Source organism: Anolis sagrei, chromosome 4 (genome assembly GCF_037176765.1).
Source record: "Anolis sagrei isolate rAnoSag1 chromosome 4, rAnoSag1.mat, whole genome shotgun sequence".
Classification (NCBI taxonomy): Eukaryota; Metazoa; Chordata; class Lepidosauria; order Squamata; family Dactyloidae; genus Anolis; species Anolis sagrei.
In genome coordinates, this window is record NC_090024.1 from 61,059,825 (window position 1) to 61,084,634 (window position 24,810).

Genomic DNA, 24,810 nt, shown 5'->3' on the forward strand with positions numbered 1-24,810 from the left:
TGGATTCGCTTGCACCGGGGGGGGGGGGGACTATGAGAAGGGCCCCCCCAGCAGATCTTAAGGCCTGCAAAGGTTCATAGAGATGCGGTCATGTAAACAGGCTGGACCCGAAATGTGTAAGGTTTTTTAGGTAATACCTACACTTTGAATTGGGCCCGGAAACATATAGGCAGCCAATGGAGTTGCTTTATTAATAGAGGGGTAGTATGCTCCCTGTAATTTGCTCCAGTCAGCAACCTGGCTGCAGATCTTTGTACCAGTTGTAGTTTCCGGACCATCTTTAGAGGCAGCACCAAGCATTGCAGTAATCCATCCAAGATGTAACTAAGGCATGGACCACTGTGGCTAAGTCAGACCCCTCTCCATTGTCACCAGCCGATGGCCATTTACATTCTAGTTTTAATTATAAAACTAGATGTCGCAATATATATTTATATACTGTGTATGAGGGCCCTAGAACCACAAGAAATTAAAAAATTCACTGTTAATAATTCATTCTTGAATTGCCCCCCCCCCGAAAAACAAATTGCCCCCCTGTGGGGTGTCCCCCACATTGGGAACCAGGGTTCTAGATGCCAACAAGTCCCAATATTAGGTTCTAGGTTTTTCTCTCCTCCAACCGTTGTGTATTATGTACCAGAGATGCAGGCGGTGCTTACCGTAGATGGAGGCGAAACGTCAGGAGAGAACGCTTCTAGAACATGAGCATATAGCCCGAAAAACCTACAACAACCTAGTGACTCCAGCCATGAAAGCCTTCAACAATACATAGTCCCAATATTCATAGCTATCACAGTCAATGACCAAGTACTACTAGGTGTTGTGGTCCAAAAACACCTGAAATGCAAGATACTTTAGGATCACACATACACAAAAACCTTTTTGCTAAATACTGAGTAGGACCTTGTTTTAAAGTGATCCTTAATGTCTGTAAATAACAGACATCACCAAGTTTCTTCCCTTAATAAGGAAAGGAAAACTTTTCATCATTTCTCATAGCCAACTTTCCTCTCCATCTCCTGCTGCCTTGTATTGTCTTGGCAATTCCTGTCCTGTGTTTGAGAACCAATATCAAACCTTCTTCTTTTTAAAAATCCACTATTTGATTTATTGTATAGTGAAGTGTCCTAATCTATGGCTAATTCATTTTGACTGGACCGCCACACATCACCACCAAAAATACTCAGTTATACTGTATCATACCTAGTCACACTTTATATAAAACTTCTAAACTCAGCAGATACATTCACAAGTGTAGTGTGTAATACCATAGCTCCAGGAATAGCTCCAGGAAAGATTCATTCATCCTTAAAACAACTATTAAAAGTCTTTCTTTTTCTTAAACTGAGCAAGAGTTCTATAACTGGGACTGCAATTTTCCTGTTTTATGCAAGCCAGGGAAAACTTTCTAAAAGCATCAATTTGAACTGTAAATTCAGCGCAACCAACTATTTGCAGCATTAAAAATAGCTTGGGAGTTTAATCCGTAGCCGGAAGATGCAGGTTTCAGCTCATATTAGTTGCCTGAGGATCAGACAGGAGTTTCTGCCAGACCTCTCCTTGTGGAAACTGGTATTTCCTTACAGAATCTTCTTTCATTTCAGAGGAATATCCAGGTGCCTGAAAGAAAGATATTTGTATTTAACTACATTCCCATTTTAATTGGAATTCCATACTTTTAGCAAGTGTTATATTGTTACACAGTTCTTGTTCACCGCCCCATATATGCATGTTTTAACAGCACAGAAATATGGTCTCTGATTTGATATCACTGAAATAGCTGCATAATCACCTTAGTTATGCAGTGTTAAATAATGTCTCCCAAGGCTGTGGTCTTCTCTGTGTTGTTTAGTATATGAAAGTTAATTGTATCTTCAGAGCATGATAATAAAGCAGGCATGGGCAAACTTTGGCCCTCCAGGTGTTTTGGACTTCAACTCCCACAATTCCTAACAGCCAGTACAGGCCCGTAGCCAGGATTTTGATTCGGGGGGGGGGGGGGGGCTGAGTCTGAGTGAAAGAGGGTCTACCCTAGCAAACCTTTTGTATCATTACCCCAATACGCCCATGCATATGGGATATATTGAGCATGGTGATCAGATCATGACATGAATAAACATAACAGTTTAAATAATGTACTAGTAAGGCCTTTTCGCGGACCATCATGAGAATTTCGGGGGGGGGGGGGGCTGAAGCCACTCAAGCCCCCTCCCCCCCCCCCCCCGGCTACATGCCTGAGCCAGTAGGCTGTTAGGAATTGTGGGAGCTGAAGCCCAAAACACCTGGAGGGCCAAGGTTTGCCCATGCCTGTACTAGAGCATTTCACACCTATATGGCAATGTGAACTTTACTAAGAGTCTTCCACTGGCTTTTCTTTAATATTAAAATATCACTGGATTTTTACTGTTTTGCTATGGTTTGGTATACTATCTCAAGCTTATTTTTGTTTTCTGCTTAATTATACTCTATAATGTGTTTTATTTTGAAGCATCATTCAAAATAGACTGCTGAAATATATAGGACAACAGTACCTGGGCTCTATGATGCCAATCTCACTTTTAGGGATATTTGCTTGTTTTCAAATTCAAGAGCAATATTCATGAAGAGACATTATATAAAGGTAAAAGTTTTCCCCTGACATTAAGTCAAGTCATGTCCAACTCTGGAGGTGTGTGTGTGTATGTGCTCATCTCCATTTCTAAGCTGAAGAGCTGGCATTGTCCTTAGATAACTCCAAGGTCATGTGGCCAGCATGGCTACATGGAGTGCCATTACCTTCCCACAGAAGTGATACCTATTGATCTAATCACATTTGCAACTGCTAGGTTGGTAGAAGCTGGGGCTAACAGTGGGAGCTCACCCCACTCCCTGGATTCAAACCGCTGACCTTTTGGTCAGCAAGTTTAGCAGCTCAGCAGTTGAATGCTGCACCACCAGGGACATTAGGAGACTAGTAAAAATACTCCAACTATGATGATGAAAAAGCATACCTGGGGTGGCATATAGGATGCATTCTTGATTACTACTGGATATTTGAAGTGTTCATGCAGATGATCCACATATTCACACATCCTGTATTAAAAATATATATAAAGTAAAACCTTGCAATCAGTTAAACCTTACATCTCTGTACAAACTACACCTACTACAGTTTTTCAAGTATAAGCATAAAAAATTAGGGTTTTCAATGGATCTCACCCAAACTCATATCTAGAACATGCCCCTATTTATTTATGGTATATTTGTTACCTCCTTATCTTATTTTTCCAATTAAAAAAACAATTGAAACCACTTATATCAAATACAAAATACAAAAAAAGCAATAATAAAACAATTAAAATAAACATAGTACTAAAATAAGGACAGTATGAAACTGTATCCTTACACAGTTCCTAAAGCACTAATAGTAATTCCATCCATTAGTCTATCAAACTAATATTTTAGTTTGATGCAGATATTCATATTCTGCAGATATTCATATTCTGAGAAGGTTCCTTCCTGAAGAGTTCCAAGAGCTGAATGTTTTAGTACTTTAAAGACAAAACTCAGAACTGGTGCAATAGTCAGATTTAGTTTTTAAAAATCAGAGCTAAGGTTATTTGAAAGAAAGGAATATAAATAAAGACAATAGTAATAGTAATAATAGCCATAGTGCAGTTCTCCAGATGTGCATTCAGTAGCCCCATTCTGCATAGGCAATGATGAGAGCACAGTCCAATAACATCTGGAGAGCCACACTTTGTTGAAACCTTCTCCAGAGAGTGTAACACAATAAACTAGAGAATTAAGACCAACCTGTTCTCAAGGCTGCCGGATATCGAAATGTAGTCAAATATTATCAAGTGTTGTACCAACTCACAAAGGCCAACTCCTCCTGCATGAGGGCATACAGGGACTAGAAGAAAGAAATATAATTTTTTTGACGCAGCCAAAAAGAAAACTGTACTGCTCTCTACAAATAATTTGTAATGTCCTTCTAGGACAGTGATTCTCAACCTTCCTAATGCTGCGACCCCTTAATACAGTTCCTCATGTTGTGGTGACCCCCAACCATAAAATTATTTTCATTGCTACTTCATAATTGTAATTTTGCTACTATTATGAATCATAATGTAAATATCTGATATGCAGGATGTGTTTTTGTTCACTGGACCAAGTTCAGCACAAATACCAAATACATTTTGAATATGGATGGGGTTGGAGGGGGAATTGATTTTGTCATTTGAGAGTTGTAGTTGCTGGGATTTATAGTTCACCTACAATCAAAGAGCATTCTGAACTCCACCAGTGATGAAATTGAACCAATCTTGGCACACAGAATTCCCACGAGAAACAGAAAATACTGGAAGAGTTTGGCGGGCATTGACCTTGTCTTTCGGAGTTGTAGATCACCTACATCCACAGAACAGGAGGGGGGGTTTTGGTGGGAAGATTCGAAGAGAAGGACAAGCGGAGACATCTTCAGCCTTCTCTGCCAAAGGGGTTCCTAAGACCACCAGAAATGTGTGTTTTCTGATGGTCTTGGCAACCTATCTGAAACCCCCCCTTGCAGACCTCCCAGGGGGCCCAATCCCCAGGTTGGGAAACACTGTTCTAGAGTCTCTATTCCTCTTCCACCTTTTTTTCAAATGAATCAAATTCTGCTTTAGAAATATGGAGTCAGATCAAATAGGACAAAGTCTTAGAAGGCTTAGAGCTACAAAAAGTGTTTGAAAGAGCCTTACTTTGAAACTTCTTGGCCATCAGCAACACAGACAAGTTTTCATTGACACTTCCCAGTCTGCAGCTATCGATCTGGACATAACTCAAAGCCTGGGCCTGTAGAAGTTGCTTAAACACCACCCTGTTATGGCACTGCAGAAAATGTAAATAAAAACTACTTAGCTCACGGTTCTGTAATGTTGTCAAATACTTATTAAAACAGCTAGAAATGGAAAACAATTGAACATCGTTTCCTTTTAAGAATAACATGCTAATAAGAGAGCTTTCTTATAATGGTAACAAAACCATTATACATCTCCTTAGTCAGGTCTTCACATAACATGGGCAATGAAAACTGCCCATATTTAATAATGACGATTGGATAAAATCAATTAGTAACACAATCAACAAGTGTAGATGCCCATATTCATTCATACATGCATAGATGGAATTTGAGACATGCTAAAATTATTGTGGTTGTTTTTCAATGTTTTTGGACCCCCTTCCCTAAACATTTAAATAATTTAAAGGCAAGTTGACTTTTGGTTGTATTCTCTTAAAATATTATAAGTATTACAATAAACAAAATTCCCAAGTAAAACTTTGAATTTAATAATTTAAATTAGATTAGCTGAAAGTCCAATGAAAACTTAATTTAAGCAAGTTCTTTTCCTATTCATCTCAGCAAAGGGTTTACCACATTTTGGGAGTCAAATCAGAGGAAAGGAGGGCTACTCTTCCTAAACTGATCTGGGGATATGGCAAAATTCTCCCCACTTCCTTTGAGAAGGGCAGAGGGTATGTTTTAGTAATTATAAGAAGCAAAAAGGAGTTAGTGTGCAACACAGCAGGCTGTCCATTGGCCAGTGGGGGACAGGTGGAGGTCCCAGAATTTACACCTGTTAATAAGCCAGTTAGAACATACCGTTTATACTCGGGTATAAGCCTAATTTTTCAGCTCTTTTTTTAGATTGAAAAAAGCCCCCCTTGGCTTATATTTGAGTCAATGTTATTTATTATTTTGCATTATTATTATTATTATTATTACATTTATTATTTTACTCTATTTTATTATTACATTTATTATTTTACTCTATTATTAGTAGTAGTACATTTATTATTTTGCTCTATTTATTATTAATATTACATTTTATATTTTACTCTTATTATTTTTATTACATGTATTATATTACTCTTTTATTATTATTGGAAGGATACATAAGCACATTTACATTGAAGAAGGTTAGAATAATGGTTTAATCAGAGTTGGACAGTCTTATCTTAAATTTTTATGTAAATATTCAAAAACATTTAACCTACTGATGCTTCAATGAATGTAATTTTATTGGTATCTATTTTTATTTTGAAATTTACCAGTAATTGCTGCATTTCCCATCCATGGTTTACACTCAAGTCAAAACGTTTTCCCATTTTTTTCTGGTAAAATTAGGTGCCTCGGCTTATATTCAGGTTGGGTTATCCTTGAGTATATACGGTAACTTTCCAACTTTGGTTCAATATTAGAATGTGTTTGGGGGGCAGGGGATGCATTCTGCCTCAAAGTTTCAATGGAATGAGTTCCAAAACACACAACGAAGATAAATAGCTGAAACAGACTCACTTGTTCTCCAGTTGCCACGCCAATCCCTAGTAATGCTAAAGCCTAAAAACAAAGCCAACATATGACATGACATAAACTCAATTGTTTTGCTAAAACAGCTATTCATAAGGAAAAGCAACACTTTTATAGAACAATGGTTGTTCCATATTGTACATTTCGGAAAAGGCTGAAATAAGCTAATGCAACTGTAAGTGCTTGTAAAGCAGTAATTCCTTGGTGTTGGCTTTATTTTAATAATAATTAGTTGTGAAGAATTACATAAGAGGGTGTGTGTGACCGTAAGGAATATACTTGGACCATTAACTTGATATGGTTATGCATACAAGTCCCACTGGAATGAAAGAGGCCTAAATATCCCTAACTTTATGTTGGCTGTTGGCCATAACGTCCAAGTGAGACCGCTGATGCTCTAATATGTTTTGCTCACACATCTTTGGCTAGTATTATATTTCTCATACAATTGGAACTTTAATCCAAATGCATTAAGAAGTGCATGAATCACATTTATTTTAGGACCCCTCTTGGCTCGCATGCACATGTAAGTATGTATCTTTAAGCTTTTTTATTACAGCCTTCAGAAATGTGTTACTCATTTAACTTTAATGGAATACAGTCTACATGTACGACAGACTCGTGTAGCCAACATATTTTAATGACTTTTGACAATTGTTTCAGCCTGAACTTTTTAGTGTTCTAAGGAGAAACCCGAGTCAATAAATCTCCATAGTTCTCTGGTGGATAACAATTCTGTCATTTAATTGCGATGGAAAACACCTCCTCTGACCTTAGAAATTGTTGCATGCCCAAGAATATCATCAGGGGAAGTTGGTTCCTCAATCCAGAGCGGCTTGAATTCAGCTAGTTTGGTGACCCATTCTATGGCTTCTTTCACTTCCCATCTTTGGTTGGCATCCAGCATCTAAGAATAGTTATACGCTAAATTTACTCCCTTATGCTATTGAACTAATTCTTTTAACAATCATAATGTTGATTTGAGATGGATATAAAGAAATGAAAACTTGAGCCAAACTTTTCTTTATGGCATAGCCTAGATTCCCACTGCAAAATGTTAAAACAGCCCAAATGATATAATGCCTGCTGGCTAACCGTTTCTAAAATCCAATAAAGTAAGGCAAAATGAGCAACTTAAAGACCCAGAAGTTCACTTTTAAGTAATAAGGCCCTTTTGAACTAAGGCTAGCATGCTGAATTAATTGTGCGATCCTATGCATATTTACTTAAGAGTAAGAGCCACTAAACTTAACCTACCTCCACGTAAATGTTTATAATATTGGATTTTATACAGAAATATAATTGTTTGATTTGGAGTTGCACTAATTTTGCAATTACCCATAAAACACCACCCATCACTTTAAAAATATATATATAAAAATTAAGCAAACCTTAATTTTGTCATTTTATATAAGAGATGCCATTTTACTATGATATGTATGTAATGGGACTTGAACAGCTCTGGATTCAGGGATCCAGAAACCAAATCCTAGTGGATACCATGAGCCCATTGTGCTAAGGACTATATCTAAATACAGTATATTCTGGCATATAAGACTACTTTTTAACCCAAGAAAATCTTCTCAAAAGTCAGGGGTCGTCTTATACACGGGTGTAGTCTTATGCATGGGAGTATTCTTAACTCTATATTTTAACTGGAAAAGTTGGGGGTCGTCTTATACGCCCAGTCGCCTTATATGCCGGAATATACGGTAATTCTTTTAAAAATAGAATAAAAAATTGCTTGGCTAAATGCAACTTATATAACCCAGGTAACAATATAAATAATTTGTAGGATGTGATATTATCCTTTCTGAGGGTGGTGGTATCCATGTGACATTAATATATTAAGTTTAGTAAATGTTCATGTTTTTTCCGGGAACACACAGTATTGCAAGGCATTAATATAGTAAAATATATTTAAGTTGTGTTTTGTAAATGATGCATTTATAAACCTATATATATATATAAACACACACATATCTCACAATAATGATATAATTGGGAAAAGTAATAGTAATAAAAAGTGATACTCTGAAACTAAAGACGCTTTTACACCTCTGTGTAAATTCTACACCAAAAGTAATGACTGTCTGTTTTCAGATGTGACCATTTTGATTATCCACATGAGCCACAATGATGGATAGCTTTCATAAATGGCCTATCCGCATAATTGTTAAAATATGGAAAAATATTTTCCAATATCAAGCACAAAAGAAATCATTATAGAGCTTAATAGGTGTTATTAATATATAATGACCATATTCAGTACCATCTACTTCTTCTTTTCACTTTTTTACTTGATCAAATACTTGAAAATAACCTTTTCAATATTTTATGCCAATAATAGCATAATTTCTTAATTAAAATGTTTTAGATATAACTCAAATGCATCTATATACCAGTATGTTTTCAGGACCAATCATTTCTCGAATAAGTCTGCATCTCCGAATGTCATCTTGGAGATCCGCTCCAACTTTGACTTTAAACCTATAAGCACATTTAATATGCAGGTCACTTTTCAACAAAACACAGTTTCTAACATGTTGCTCAGAATTATAAGAAGGCGATATAGGATCACTCATTTCTTTTATCATTAAATTACATCCTATGTAACAATGATATATGATAATGAGATTGAAAGGTGTGCAAACCGGGTTGCTGTGAGTTTTCCAGGCTGTATGGCCATGTTCCAGAAGCATTCTCTCACGATGTTTCACCCACATCTATGGCAAGCATCCTCAGAGGTTGAGGGATCTGCAGGAAACTAAGCAACTGAGGTTTATATATCTGTGGAAGGTCCAGGGTAGGAGAAAGAACTCTTGTCTGCTTGAGGCACATGTGAATGTTGCCACTGGCCACCTTGATTAGCATTTCACAGATATATAAACTTCACTTGTGGGCAAAACGTCAGGAGAGAATGCTTCTGGAACATGGCCATACAGCCTGGAAAACTCACAGCAACCCAGTGATTCTGGCCATGAAAGCCATCAACAACACAATGTGCAAATTTTTTCTGGGATCAATTAATAATGGATTTGCCTAAAATGTTGGCTTACTTCAGATAATGGTAAAGCTAATTGATTTTAACTCTGACTACATTTCGGAACCTGTTGCGAGCGTAGAGGTGTTCCATTCCTACAAGTCCCATCTGAACAGGAACACAACACATTGTGAAAATGCTCCTATCCTCATCAACAAACACTCTGTATTTTCCACAAATTATCTGATATGGTTAGTAAGCACCACAGTGACAACACTAAATATAGGATGCTGAAACAACAGTCCATCTACTGGATGCCTCTGTCCCATAGATTTGATTGAGATATGGGGTTGGTGTTGAAATTCGCAGTGAGAATTGCTAGAGTTGGGAACTGATCCTAAATCTCTGAAACTCTTGATCGAAGCTGGCTACAATTTATGCTCCAAACTGCAATTCTGAATCTCATCTACTTTTTTGTCTGATATGGGAGAACAGGTCAAGTGAAATGTCACACATTGCGGCTCAACAGGGCCTTAACATGAATAATTTTGTTCAAGGATGGACTATAATACGTGTACTGCATACACTTTCTTCCTCAATCAGGTCATTCACACACTACCGAGGATAAAACATGCACCCATCATCTCAAGGCCTTATACACACATGCTGAGTATGTGAAAAAGAATTAACAATGTTAATTTTCCTAAAGTCTTAGGAACTCAGCATACATTTGATCACCTGCACTAAGCGAGTAAAGCCGTCAGAACTGTTTGGCATATAATATAGTATTTGTACAATGCAATTTAGAGGCAAAGTAATAGCTTCTGGTAGGAAAAAAACATCCTTCCTCGCAAATCTTCCTCGCAAACCAGATATTCCTATTGCCTCTTACAGTATTAAGGAAAGATTGTGCCGTACCTAGTCCATCCATCCTTCAGAGCTTCAGTGCAGAGCTGCCAAGAAAATTACAGTAGTTATACAAACATACAGCAAGTATAAACTATCTGTACAGTGGAGCTGCAGTGGCGCAATCGATTAAACCCTTGTGGCAGGCTGAACAGCTGACCTGAAGGTTCAAATCTGTGAGACAGGGTAAGAGACTTGTCTGTCAGCTCCAGCTTCTCGTGTGGGGACATGAGAGAAGCCTCCCACAGGATGGCTTCAGGGGTCCCCTGAGCAACTTCATTGCAGACCACCATTTTTTTCACACAAGACGCAACTTGCAGTTTCTTAAGTTGCTTCTGATGCAATAAAAAATAACCTATCCTTACAACGATTTCAGTAGCTTACTGCCTTCCTCCTACCAACCCCAGTACTCTCCAGAAGTTTGACCTACATCTCTCAGAAGCCTGTCAGCAAGGTCAATGTCAAAGATGGAAGGCATTATTAAAACACCCAAAAAACACAAAGTTGGGAAAAGTTGCTTAAATTAATGTGATCTGTTAAACTTTAAAACATCTTTTGTTACATACAACACATACCCCCATAGCTATAGATTCAGTTGCTGTAGTTTAGATAAGAAATTACTGTAGCCGTAGCTTAGATAAGAAAGGAAAGAGAGGAAATGATGCATGACAATCCCTACATAAGGATGGGCTCCTTCTGAAGATCAGCACATCACAAAGAAGATTGGCACATAGATCACAGAAGCAGTACTCACAATATAAGGTTAAGGTTTCCCCTGACATTAAGTCTAGTTGTGTTGGTCTCTAGAGGGTGGTCCTCATCTCCATTTCTAAGCCGAAGAGATGCCACTGTCCATAGATGCCTCCAAGGTCATGTGGCCGGCATGACTGCATGGAGCATCGTTACCTTCCTGCAGAAGCTGTACCTATTGATCTACGCACATTTGCATGTTTTTGAACTGCTAGGTTGGCAGAAGCTGGGGCTAACAGCCTGCTGTTTCGGTCAGCAAGTTCAGCGATTTAACCCACTGTGCCACAAGGAGGCCCATATATAGAGAGAGGTTTAAATGCCTAGTACAGAAAGCCACAGAACTCTTACACTTTTCCACCCATCTTATATCACATGTTACAGCATGAAAAGTTACTTTTTTGGATTGCAATTCTTAGAATCTTTCAGATTTCACTACCACCAGATTGGGGCTGTAGCTCCTCCAAAACAACATTTTGAACGCTGCAACATCCATGGCTGTATTTGAACCAATTTCAACACTGGCATCAGCTCATATGCATACAAAAAATAGGCAGTACAGGAGAGATTGTTTTCAAAACGGAGCTAGCTTTTAAAATGTCATTTGTATTGCTAGCCATTTATGCTAAGTGATTTACATCTGTCTAAGTGTGAAGGGTATGGATGAGCCAAACCTGTTTTAGTTGCTGGTCTGGATAGCCAAGCCAGGCACACGATGTGGTGTAAGCTGGGTAACCATATTTTAACATTTGTTCTTCTACAAAGATACAGAATGTCACTGGCAGTTACATGCAATTATTTGTAAATGACTTACTACCCAAGGAAAATATGCCCACATTACCCATATAAATAGCACATTAAATCAATTTGGGACTCCCACAGGCCAATTTATCACTGCTTCCCCAATAATTCTGTGTCACCACTTTCCCAGTTCCAGTTTCTAATGAACTCCCCGGGTTGCAGAGTAATAATCAAAGAACTCTACTAGGAAGAGTTTTGTTCCTTACCTCTTTCTTTTTTCCCCACTAGACCCTTTTGGAGTATTGCTAATAGCATGGAAAAGAAAACATAAAATGTTAAGTTGGAATGCAAACTGACTTCTTTTTTCATTTATACAAAGAGCTATCTGATAAAGCCAAATTAGAATACATGTCATTTACAAAAGTGAGTGGGACTGCTGTCCTTCGGCCAGGATCCTGTTGAGGGAGTCTATTACAGTAGCCATTCATTATGCTAACCATTACACTCTCTTTGTACTCATGGAGGCAGGAAGCATCAGAGACAATGGCAGGACACAACTACTGTCAGCACCATGCTGCTGGTTTCCTAAATGATTGGCTTCTGGCTGGGTCTACCAAGCCAAGGCAATATGGGAAAAATGGTCTGGATAACTGCCTTTGCTATGAGAAAGCTGACTGTCCAATTGGCTCCCACATTGATCTGGCTCCATTAACGTCTCGAAGCTAGTGTTTTAAGAAACAGATGGCACAGAACTGACAGGCTCTTCCTTGTCATATCAGTGTTATAGCTACTGCTTTTCCCTTTCCCCATATTACTGTGGCTTCATTTGGAAGAGAAAGACTATCAGCAGAACATGTATGATATTTGACACTACACAAGAAACTATAACGACTATATCCTGCAGTCTCTGTGTGGTTACTAGGTTAAACATCAGCGTAGTAATGAGTTCATTAGTTGACTGTACCATTACTTTTCATCATCAGCCTATTCTTGTTGGAAATAGCAACCTTCCAAGCCTCCACTAACTGTTTGTTAATGTACATACAATTGTTAGCCTGCATTCTATGTGTATGTTGATTTGCAAGTTTGACTTCCTCTTTGATGTGGGAGGAGTTATAGATGTGATTGTACTGAGCACGTGCAAACTCAGTATTCCTTTTTGTGTTCAGTTTGCTTTTGGACTTCAATGAGAGAGATGTATGTTTATGGACTTCAATGAGATAAGTTTGGTTTTGTCCACCTCTTTGGAGGTGGATGTGTGTGCTCATGGACTTGAGTGAGTACAGATATGCTTAAAGACATTTTCAAGACTATGTGCATGTATGGCGAATATGAACCTACAAATGTTTGTTAGTAAACCAGATACGTTATTTTCCAAAGAAGACTACTTTGTTTTGTCTCTTGAGTGCATGTCTTAGATAAGAGGTTTTAAGGGAGTGTATATATTTTTGGGGCAACTGCAAATTCTACTTCAAACAACCACCCTCTGCTAAGCAGATATATTTTTGTAGTGGCCTGTCTTTATCCTTGGCCATTTAAAGGCATGGTTCCTCAGATTAACAGCTGAGCTATCTGTGGTGCTATTACATTAATTCTTTATGAATATTACTTGTCTTAAGGTGTGGCTTCTAACAAGGTCACACCATTCTTAACTAGCGGTTGTCAAGTGGTCTCTATGTTCATAGAGATTCACATTTTGCCAAACGGATGTGACATCATTTTTGCTGTTGGAATGAGGTTATGGTGCACTGGAATTTCCAATAGATTATGGACTTTCCAATAATTCTTCCTTCCCATTTGCAATACAGAGATAGTGCTATTCCAAAGGACTCTTGAAAGTATCAAATGCATAACATTTGATACTACACAAGTAACTATAGAGACTGTACCCTGCAGTCTCTATGTGGTTACCAGGTTAAACATCAGCATAGTCATGGGTTCATTGGTTGGATGTCGATATGCCATTATTTTTCATCATCAGCCTATTCTTCCTTCCCATTTGCAATAAAGAGATCATGCTATTCTGCAGGACTCTTGAAAAGTTCACAGAGATAATGCAAGTAAAGTACATGAAACAAAGAGGGGAAGAAGTCTACAAACACTGGCTAAGTACCCTTGCCTTGAAGAGAAATGGCATACTATAGTCAGGGAGTTACACCAAGGAGTTACCACCTTTCCAACTACACTTGGGGGGGGGGGGGGACACAAGACAGCGCCTCAGAGAGAAGTTATTCCAACCAAGAAAAAGACATTCAATGCAGTCTTTTGGACTGTAAAAGTAACTTACTATAAGCTTCCTCTTCTGTCAGTGCATCAGTAATATATCTGAAATCTATGCAAGATAACAGCTGTTTGGGATCCTGATAATGAGGAGAACAAAAAGAAAAGAGTCAAATGACTGTATAATCTCTATAGTTGGAAAAATTGCCATCAACTGTCAAGGAGACTCTAAGGGTTAACTGGACCATCTCCCAAAATGTACTTTAATTATTGTTAACTTGCATTGCATTGTTTTTGCAATGTTTTTGCTCTTTGAGGGAACATGATTATAGTTTCTGTTTGGCATCTTTGGTGCCTGTGCGCATGTGGTGCTTTTTGTCACGGCCTTGGGCCTATACAATAAACTATTTTGATTGTAGAATCTGAAATGCAAGAGATGGTTAACATTTTCATCATGGTCCAGAAGTGAAGCCCTAAGAACAGAAACTCGTTTATATGAATGTGGGTCTTTTTTGGAGATGAGAACAATAGCAACAACAAAACCTTTATTATTACGTTGTGGGGAGAGGTGAAGTGGCCCAGGTGGGAGGGGAAGGGACGGCATTGTGAATTAGCATATTTTAAAAAGAAACCTAGAATAGCTTGGTACTGCTTTGTGCCTCCCCAAGACTCAAATGGGGCAAGCTTAGTCTCCCACTTCTTATGTACTTCAAGATGGACTTCTAAATTAATAGCCTGATACAACAAATACCAATATATGGATTGTATATCTTTAAATCCCTAGAAGGAGGTGAGAAAAATGTGGCTCTTCAGCAATGAGACTGGATCTACACTGTCATATAATGAAGTTTCAGAATGCAGATTAATTGCATTGATCTGAATTATGTAGCAGTGTAGATTCATTTAATCCAGTTCAATGCAGCTAATCTGCATTCCGAAACTGCATTATATCACAGTGTACATCCTGCCTATATCAAAAAAGCAGATCTTTTTTAAAATGCAAAAATTGAAATATTTACTTATATTTTCTTGCATACTACCTTAAAACAGCAAGCGTTATGCTGTGTGCACAATGGTGGCTTCCCACTTTAACTATGACACTCATGACATTTCTGTCTTACTGTACTTTTCAAAAGAAAATTGTTAAGCATAGCCGTATAAAGGTCAACTCACATCTGGGGCTGTGTTTATTTATGGACCATTGTTTACAGCAGAAACAGTTCTGCTAAGCAGTCCAGGAAGCAAAGTAACTGCAAGCAAACTGTAATCCACAAGGCTTTGAAGACCTTTTGTTTTGGTTTATCTCCATAAATTAGATCTGAATTCAGAATCGCAGCTCTATGCCATTGTTTCTGTCTTAGCATAAACATGGATACATTAGCATGAATACAGCTCTTCTTACCATATCAACCAGTAGCTTCCAGAGGGGCTTTAAAGTGAAGAAAAAAGGGAGGTCAGAAGAACTGAAACTTGAGAAGTAGATGTTAGAAATTCAAACATATAAAAGCAGTTGTTAAAGTAAACATATAGATTTTGCGTTTAATCACTTATACTCTCTTTCCTGTTTTTGTATATGTTGTTGTTTATTTGTTTATTTTTTCATTTTTTATAGCAATGGTATCCATCTAAACACAGAAACCTTCCTTCTTTATATACATCCATAAACCATTACATTTTACCCCCTTTCCCCCCCTCCCTCCAGCTTTGCAAAGCATTTTTTAGTGCAGCCAGTCCAGGAGTCTGCCCATTTTCTCCTTTATCTGATCATTAGCATTTCACATATATTAACCAGTTCTCTTTGATTCTTTGTATTTTTATAATCCATGGATTATCTTGTTGTATTAATTCCATAATATCCTATTGTACTTGTTTATAAATGTATTCATTCCATCTGTCCACTGTCCATTTTTTTATCCTTCCATCCCAATGCTATTATAGCATGAGCAGCTTTAACCATTGCCATCAAAGTTTGTTGGTCTTCTTTCTTCAGTGTTTGTAAAGCCATTGTTCCAATATCCAACAGTCCAGGCCCAATGTATACATTTATCTTGAACAACCCATTTATTTGTTCTAGTACCTTCTTCCAAAATATCCTCACATTCCCACCACATATGTGTAAACCATCCTTTCCCCTTTTTACAATGCCAACAATTTGAGCTGGAGCCTTTTATCATATATGCTAACTGAGCTGGGGTTCTGTGCCATTTTTTACAAATATATTTTTACTAATTCTTGAAACTTGTCCACTTTACTGGTGCTTATCCCTTTTATTATCTTTTCCACCCTTTCCTCTGACAATGTCATTTCCTTACTCCATTTTCTAAGCATCATTCCTATTGCTTCCACTATCATTTTGTATAATACTTCCACCCTCAGCTCCTTCAAGGTCAAGCCAGTCACTTCAAGGATAACATCCATCCATCTTCCTTTTTCCTTCTATTTTCCCCAGCATCATTGTCTTCTCCAAGCTTTCCTGTCTTTTCATTATGTGACCAAAATACTTCATCTTTGCCTCTAATAGCCTTTCCTCCGATGAGAAGTCGAGCTTTATTTGCTGGAGTGTGGACTGATTTGATCTTCTTGCAATCCAAGGCACTCTCAGAATTTTCCTCCACCACCACAGTCCAAAAACATCTATCTTCATTCACTCAGCCTTCCTTATGGTCCAGCTCTCACACCCATAGGTTACTATGAGGAATACAATTGCTTTAACTATGCAGATCTTGGTTGCCAGTGTGATGTCTCTACTCTTCACTATTTTATCGAGATTGGCCATTGCTCTCCTCCCAAGAAGTAAACATCTTCTGATTTGCTGGCTGCAGTCTGCATCTGTAGTAATCTTTGAACCTAGAAATACAAAGTCTGCCACTTCCTCCACGTTTTCTCCCTCTATCTGCCAGTTATCAATCTGTTTGGCTGCCATAATCTAGGGTTTTTTTAATGTTTAACTGCAACCCAGCGTTTGCATTTTCTTCTTTCACCTTGGTTAGAAGGCTCCTCAGCTCCTCCTCGCTTTCAGCCATCAAAGTGGTGTAATCTGCATATCTAAGGTTGTTAATGTTTCTTCCAGCAATTTTAACTGCACCCTTGGATTCTGTATGTGTTCTGCATACAAGTTGAATAGGTTGGGTTAGAGTATACAGCCTGGTTGTACTCCTTTCCCAATCTTGAACCAGTCTGTTATTCTGTGGTCTGTTCTTACTGTTGCTACTTGGTCATTATACAGATTCCTCAGGAGACAGACAAGGTGGCTTGGTACCCCCATCCCACCAAGAATTTGCCACAGTTTATTATGATTCACCCAGTCAAAGGCTTTAGAATTGTCAATAAAACAGAAATAGACGTTTTTCTGAAATTCCCTGCCTTTTTCCATTATCCAGTGGATATTGGCAATTTGATCTCTCGTTCCTCTGCCTTTTCTAAACCCAGCTTGAACATCTGGCAACTCTCGCTCCATGTATTGCTGGAGTCTTCCTTGCAGGATCTTGAGCATTACCTTACTGGCATGAGAAATAAGTGCCACTCTACGAATGTTTGAGCATTCTTTAGTGTTTTCCTTTTTTGTTATGGGGATATAAGTGAATTTGGCCATTCTTGTGTTTTCCATATTTGCTGACATATGGCATGCATCACCTCTTTGTATATATGCCTGAATTCATGTTGGAAAAAGTTTGGCCCTCAAGATATTGCACTACCTACAACCTGGCCAACACTGACAACAGTTAAGGATGATGGGAGTTGTAGTATACATAATCTGGTGGGCCATATATCATTCTTTATAAGCACTACCCTTGTTTATTCGTTCCATTACCTTTCCTTCCTGCTTGGCCCATAAATCCCAAACAGCATTCAGAATGGCAGCCGTGGCCAAATGCACAGCTCCTTTTTCTGGGCCAATCTGTTGACAAAAAAAATCATCATGGATAAGATAACTATAGAGAAAAAATGTAACTTGACTTTTCCCAATGGTCTATTACAGCAATTCTCAGTACTATAGTGCATTCCTGTAACCATTAGCAGCTGGAGAGAAAAGGGTATATCTAGTTGCAGTTCTAAAGCCAGGAGAAAATATCCAACATTGTTCTGCTAGATCACAATGCTGTTACAATCTGAAGATCAAAGAAGACAACATTTGTTTATTTTCTTCCAGATGCTAAACCTCAGCTTATTCTATTTTATGTTGCCAAAATAAATCCAGCCCATTTTATGATATGGTAAACCGCTTGGATCTTTGCAGTGTTTATCAGACATATTCTGCAAATATTTTCACAAAAGACAAGCAGCAAGATTTAGAATTCAGGTCCATTTACATAGTAATTTACAGGTAGTATTCACTAACATGCTCCCACATAAATATACAAACAGAAATGTTCAAAGGGTCTATGAGCCTCTCTCTTATTACTGCCTATGACTAGGATGGCTAACATTTCTAAGTTGAGACATTTGAAAGCCTGTCCCTATATTTTCAGCCATTTACCAGATTCATCTTGTTTGTTTTGGGAAGGTATGACCTTTTAGAGATCATAACCTTTTGGAAAACAAGGCATCTCCGTAGCCTTTCAGAAGCATGACCCTTTTGGAGTTTAATTGACATTTACACTATTTAGAATAACCGTAACCTTTTGTAAAGTATGATCTTCCTGAGAAGAGTTAAACACTCATTTGAGTGAATCTTCTCTTTAGTGGTAAATATCCACTAGTATTCATGCAAGGCAAATTAGGCTTCTCAGTTGTTAGACTGATATACCTGGCATATCTTTTTCAACTGTTAGGAAAAAAAGATATGCCAATGCATAAAATATATAGCAGATCTTCAGAAGTGTTATTTCAGTGGCCTAAAAAACATCTATTCTCTCATAAATATATTGGTTTTTAAATCATGCTCTCAAGAGACCAAAAATAAATAGTCTTTGTTAAAAGTAACATAATTGATTTACTTACAAACTTAATGTGCTTAGCATACAGGTACATTTCTTATTGGTTGAGAGTTTAAACAGTAAGTTCTCTAAAGCGTTCTGTTTTAGTCTTTTCTTTGTTGCATTCAGGTTAACACTCTCTTTAGTCTAATATACATTACTGAACATTGACTCAATAAGGACTGACTATTCACTGCAATACACTGACACTACCAACCACATATTGTACCGACTGACTTCTAAACTGTACTGTTTCTAATGCAAATTCTAACAACTGTACTAACTTCTACAAATGGAGTCTGTTTGAATAGTCCCAGATCTAGAGTTAAGGGAAAACTACATACTAAAGCATATACATACAATATAGTAAGCAATCACAATTACATACATAACAAATAACTAGTATAGGAGGCTTGTAGAAGGTTGCTATTTCCAACAGTTTGAAGGTTTCTTAGGCCCCTTTCACACAGCTGAATAAAATCCCACATTTTCTGAACTGAGTTACTGTATTTTGCATAACTTAGTTCAAAGCAGATATTGTGGGATTTTCTGCCTTGGTGTTCTGTGTTATATGGCTGTGTGAAAGGGCCCCTAGTGAATTGTGACCATTCAATTTTTTATATTCAATGTGATATACATACACATAGATCTCTAGTTGAATGGAAAAACACAAGCCATATTTCTTGATTCACAAGAAGAATGTCACTTCTTGGTTTTCTGCTTTATTCATTGATCTTTTTTCCAATGAGAGAATCAATATCCAATCTATAGTTTACTATAGAATAAAAGATTCATAGAGTTGGAATAGGCAATAAGGACCATCCAGTCCAGCCTCATTCTGCCTTGCCAGAACACACAATCAGAGCACCCCTGACAGATGGCCATCCAGCCTCTGCTTTAAAACCTCTTAAGGAGGAGACTCTACCACTCTGCTGAACAGCTCTTACTATCAGAAAATTCTTCCAAATGTTTAAGTGGAATATTTTTTTCCAACAATTTGAATCCTTTGCTCTGTATCCTATTCTTCAGAGGAGCAGAAATGTTCATTATTGTCAACTTGGAAATTAAAACTTCGTTGTACTTATTCATTAGCCTTATTACAAATGCTATGAACCAGCTTACCCATCGGAGTTGCCCATCACTGGTGAGTTGCCTGTAGAAACCTCTAAAATCGGAGATGATTTCATCCAAATCTCTATTAATCACATGAGCCGAGAGAGCACCAATGGCACAAGCAACTGTAAAATAAAGTAATGAAAAATGTTTGGCTTCTGTATTTCCTGTATTGTTTTAGACCTCAGTGATTTCAGGAAAAAAATAGCCTGGAAGGTTGAATATTTAAACTACTTTACAAAAAGAACACAGATGGCAAGGGATCTTGCATAGCTCTTAGCAACCTGGCATTAAGTATTATTTCACTACTAAATTGTTGAACTTTATAAATTGCTGCTTTACTGAACCTGACTCAAGGGGACCAGCAATAAGATAATGGAAAATTACAATATGATACAAAATGCCCAAATTAAAAAAACAACAACAAAAGAAACCAAAAATCTGCCAGCTGAACCGAAAACTACCAGATGTCTTGAGAAGACTGCTGCAGGGCAACACAAAAATCAAATATAGAAGAGAAGCAACATTTAACCCCAAAACAGCCATAAAAAGGGTATTCTTCTGAATTCCTGCTAAGCATATATTGGTAGGACACAGACACAATAGTCCTTTTTGCTGTCCTGGAGACTAGGACGTAGAACTACAGAAAAGGGGATTCCACCTGAACATGAGGAAGAACTTCTTAAATGTGAGAGCTGTTCAGCAGTGGAACTCTCTGCCCCAGAGTGTGGTGGAGGCTCCTTCTTTGGAAGCTTTTAAACAGAGGCTGGATGGCCATCTGTCGGGGGTGCTCTGAATGCAATTTTCCCGCTTCTAGTGCAGGGGGGTTGGACTGGATGGCCCACAAGGTCTCTTCCAACTCTATGAGTCTATGATTCTAAGTTCATAGGACAGACAACCTGGCCTCTGCTCATTTTATGACATTAGATTAGTGTTTCAAGAGACAAACCAGAGTAGATAACCACACCTACCTTCACTCAAATAATTTTTCACAGCTTTTGAACCCTTTCCAGTGCAGCTAATGTCCAAAAAGTGGTGCAATGCTAAACAATTACACCAAAGGGAGTTCCCTACCACAAGATATAGAGATTGACACTAGCTTAGATGGCTTTAAAGGGAAAGAAAACCAGCATGGTGTAATGATTTGACTGTTTCACGTTTTGGATCTATGACTTATGAAACTTCTTCTAAGACTAAGAGAGCAAGATATAATTGTTCTGGAATGTAGTTAACAGAAGCCCATTAAATGGTACTCAAGGCAGTAAATTGCAACATTTACACTTGCCTCAAGCAGACAAGAGTTCTTTCTCCCACCCTGGACCTTCCACCACAGATATATAAACTTCACTTGCCTAGTTCTGAACAAACCTCACAACCTCTGACGATGCCTGCCAAAGATGTGGGCAAAATGTCAGGAGAGAATGCTTCTGGAACATGGCCATACAGCCTGGAAAACTCACAGCAATCCAGCAACCCAGTCATGAAAACCTTTGACAACACAGAAAGCCAACTTGTTTGTGATAGCGTTGAAAGACTGGACAGGCCTTATGATTTGACCCAGGCTGGCTTTTTGCATTGCATACAGCTTGATTATTCATTCTCCTAATTGTTTCTGATTTCTAGGCTTCATGTTTAGTTGTAGATTCCAACAGCAAATTTTGAAAGTTTTGTTAGAGTTCTGAAATTTTCACCAGAATTTTAGAAACACTTTAGAAGCAAAACATCAGCGACCCCTAGTTTTGTAAATACTTTAGAACCATGGATTGCCCATGCCTAATATCTATCTATCTATCTATCTATCTATCTATCTATCTATCTATATAGAAGACGCTCTCTTCTTTCTTTCCCCACTATCTCTTTTTAAGGATTTTAAAAATATTTCATTATTCCTCTAGACCAAGCCTGCACAACTTGGAAGCAGTATTGGGCTGAAATTAGATTGGCTACGTCTCATGTTTTTTAGCACTTCACTTTCCAGGAAAGGTGCAATTAATGATTCATTAGGATTGTTATTGTCATTTCAAGTCATTTTAGAGTCCAAGTCCATGAGGTCACAAAGAGTCGGAAGCGACTAAACGAATAAACAACAAAAATTGTAATTTCAAGTCATTTTAGACTTAGGGTGACCCTAAGGCAACCCTACCACAGAATTTTCTTGTCATGATTAATTCAAAAGAGATTTGTCTTTGTCTTCTTCTGAGGTTGAGAGAGTGTGACTTGCCTAAAGTTGTCCAGTGGGTTCAGAACTACAGTCTGAGGTTAAAACCACTACATAACATTGCTGAATCCCCTTCCTTCCTTCCTTCCTTTTCATAGAATCATAGAGTTGGAAGAGACTTCATGGGCCATCCAGTCCATCCCCCTGCCAAGAAGCAGGAAAATTGCATTCAAGGCACCCCTGACAGATGGCCATCCAGCCTCTGTTTAAAAGCTTCCAAACACTCTGGGGCAGAGAGTTCCGCTGCTGAACAGCTCTCGCAGTCAGGAAGGTCTTCCTAATGTTCAGATGAAATCTCCTTTCATGTAGTTTGAAGCCATTGTTCCACATCCTAGTCTCCAGGAGAGCAGAAAACAAGCTTGCTCCCTCCTCCCAATGACTTCCCCTCCCATATGTATACATAACCATCATGTCTCCTCTCAGCCTTCTCTTCTTCAAGCTAAACATGCCCAGCTCTTTAAGCCGCTCCTCATAGGGCTTGTTCTCCAGACCCTTTATCATTTTAGTCACCCTCCTCTGGACACATTCTAGCTTGTCAACATCTCTCTTCAATTGTGGTGCCCAGAATTGTACACAATTCCGGGTGTGGTCTAACCAAGGCAGAATAGAGGGGTAGCATGACTTCCTTGGATCTAGACACCATACTCCTATTGATGCAGGCCAAAATCCCATTGGCTTTTTTTGCCGCCACATCACATTGTTGGCTCATGTTTAACTTGTTGTCCTCGAGGACGCCAAGATCTTTTTCACGCGTACTGCTCTTGAGCCATGTGTCCCCCATCTTTGCATTTCATTTTTTTCTGCCGAAGTGGAGTATCTTGCATTTGTCCCTGTTGAACTTCATTACACCTATTGCAACTTCATAAACAGTACAGCATGAGCTTACCCACTTCTGTGCCTTTGCCCAGTGTGAATGTTAAGCCGTAGCCTTTGAGCCCATCCGGGGCATCTGTCTGTATGACAACGTAGGCTGCAGAATAGTCTGGATCTGGGTGCTGAAGAGAAAGGCAGAAACTCACAAGCATGATGTAAACAACACAATCCCTTTTACACACTGAATATACGCTTGCACATGACAACCTGGAGAAGACTATTTTTGTGGAAGCCGACAGCTCCTAGAAACTATGACGACTGTGTAATTTCAAGATCATGGTCCTGGAAAATATATAATTCATTCTGGACTGCATCCACAGAAACTCATGCATTTTTTTTTAAGGCTCGTCTTAAAGGTACTGCAGTCTGTCACTATCTTTTACTGCAGTGGATCGATGCTATGGAAGCTGGGAATGAGGCACCAGCACCATTTGTAAGAGCAGGCTAACCACCTTGTAACGCTACAACTCCCATGAACCCATAGCATCGATCCACGGCAGTTAAAAATGGTGAGAGACTGCATTAATTCTACAGTGTTTACACTCTGGGTGACTCAGAGTTTTGCATTCTTTACAAGTTTTCGCCAAAGGTATTTTGTTCTTGATTACACAAGAACATTTGAAAACGTGCTGTTCCTGGTTTGAAAATTTTATTTCTGGCTTAATTGTGCGGTACTTCCTTCAAAAGTTGTTGCCATACTCCAGAAACTTCATTTTTGTGGCTGCTGCAAACTGAATTGTGATGTCGATGGCCGGAATCACTGGGTTGTTGTGAGTTTTCCAGGCTGTATGGCTATGTTCCAGAAGCATTTGCTCCTGACGTTTCACCCACATCTATGGCAGGCAACCTCAGAGATTGTGAGCTATATTGGAAACTAAGTAAGGGAGGATTATATATCTGTGGAAGGTCCAGGGTGGAAGAAAGAACTCCCACAAGCGTCGGAATCACTGAGTTGTTGTGAGTTTTCCAGGCTGTATGGCCATGTTCCAGAAGCATTCTCTCCTGACATTTCACCCACATCTACAGCCAGCAACCTCAGAGTCTGAGAGGTATATTGGAAACTAAGTAAGGGAGGATTATATATCTCTGGATGGTCCAGGGTGGAAGAAAGGATGTTTTACCACAAACGTGATAAAACATCAAAACATCCAGGCATCCTGTGGGCAACGTCCTTGCAGACGGTCAATTATCTCACACCAGAAGCGACTTGCAGTTTCTCAAGTCATTCCTGACATGAAAAAAAGAAAGAAAAAAACCACCCATGTTTTTATGAGAGATCCAAATAGGAAATGACATTTATAGCCCAAGAACAAAAAAAAATGTGTTACATAAGTGTTATTAGGCAAGCTGGGCTGGGGCTCCTGGGAGTTGAAGTAACTCTTTGCAGCACTATCTGCCATGTGCTTTTTGAAGAGGAGTTGAAGTCCTTGTAAGACTTCAACTCCCAGGGTTCCAGAACACTGAGCCTTGGAAGGGGAAGCGTTCATTCCCAGAGGCATCCATCCCCCACTGTGGCTTTTGCAGCTTACCATGGCGTCAGAGCCGTGGTGATCCAAGGAGGTGGGGAATCGGACGTCGCTCACGGTCAAAGCCGTGATCCGGCCCCTTGCCATGGCTGCAGGGGTCCCTCTTTCCCCCTCTGCAGGAAGCAGCAGCAGCAGCAACTCCAGCCTTGGTGGGCGTTCTCTCTCCAACACGGAAGCCAAGGCAGGAGTCAAGCTAAGGGCGGAGTTATTAGAAAGGGGAAGGACTGGGGCGC

The 24,810-nt window shown here is 38.8% G+C and overlaps 1 protein-coding gene across 2 annotated transcripts; it reads right to left on the reverse strand.

Annotated features, from left to right (window-relative positions):
• Window positions 1-1,197: 1,197 nt before the first annotated feature.
• On the reverse strand, window positions 1,198-24,790 carry ENOSF1 (enolase superfamily member 1). 2 transcript variants are annotated; one of them, XM_060775140.2, is made up of 16 exons: window positions 24,581-24,754; window positions 23,065-23,173; window positions 19,970-20,085; window positions 17,743-17,829; window positions 15,334-15,360; window positions 13,999-14,071; window positions 11,978-12,016; window positions 11,645-11,727; window positions 10,236-10,270; window positions 8,737-8,824; window positions 7,107-7,241; window positions 6,323-6,364; window positions 4,725-4,854; window positions 3,796-3,895; window positions 2,991-3,072; window positions 1,198-1,620 (listed from the first exon to the last, which is right to left on the reverse strand). In XM_060775140.2, the coding sequence occupies exons 1-16, from the start codon at window positions 24,662-24,664 to the stop codon at window positions 1,507-1,509; spliced, it is 1,344 nt and encodes a 447-aa protein (XP_060631123.2). In that variant the 5' UTR covers window positions 24,665-24,754; the 3' UTR covers window positions 1,198-1,506. The 2 variants fall into 2 exon arrangements, with proteins under 2 accessions (XP_060631123.2, XP_067323556.1); XM_067467455.1 differs by lacking the exon at window positions 7,107-7,241 and having other exon boundaries at window positions 24,581-24,790.
• Window positions 24,791-24,810: the final 20 nt, after the last annotated feature.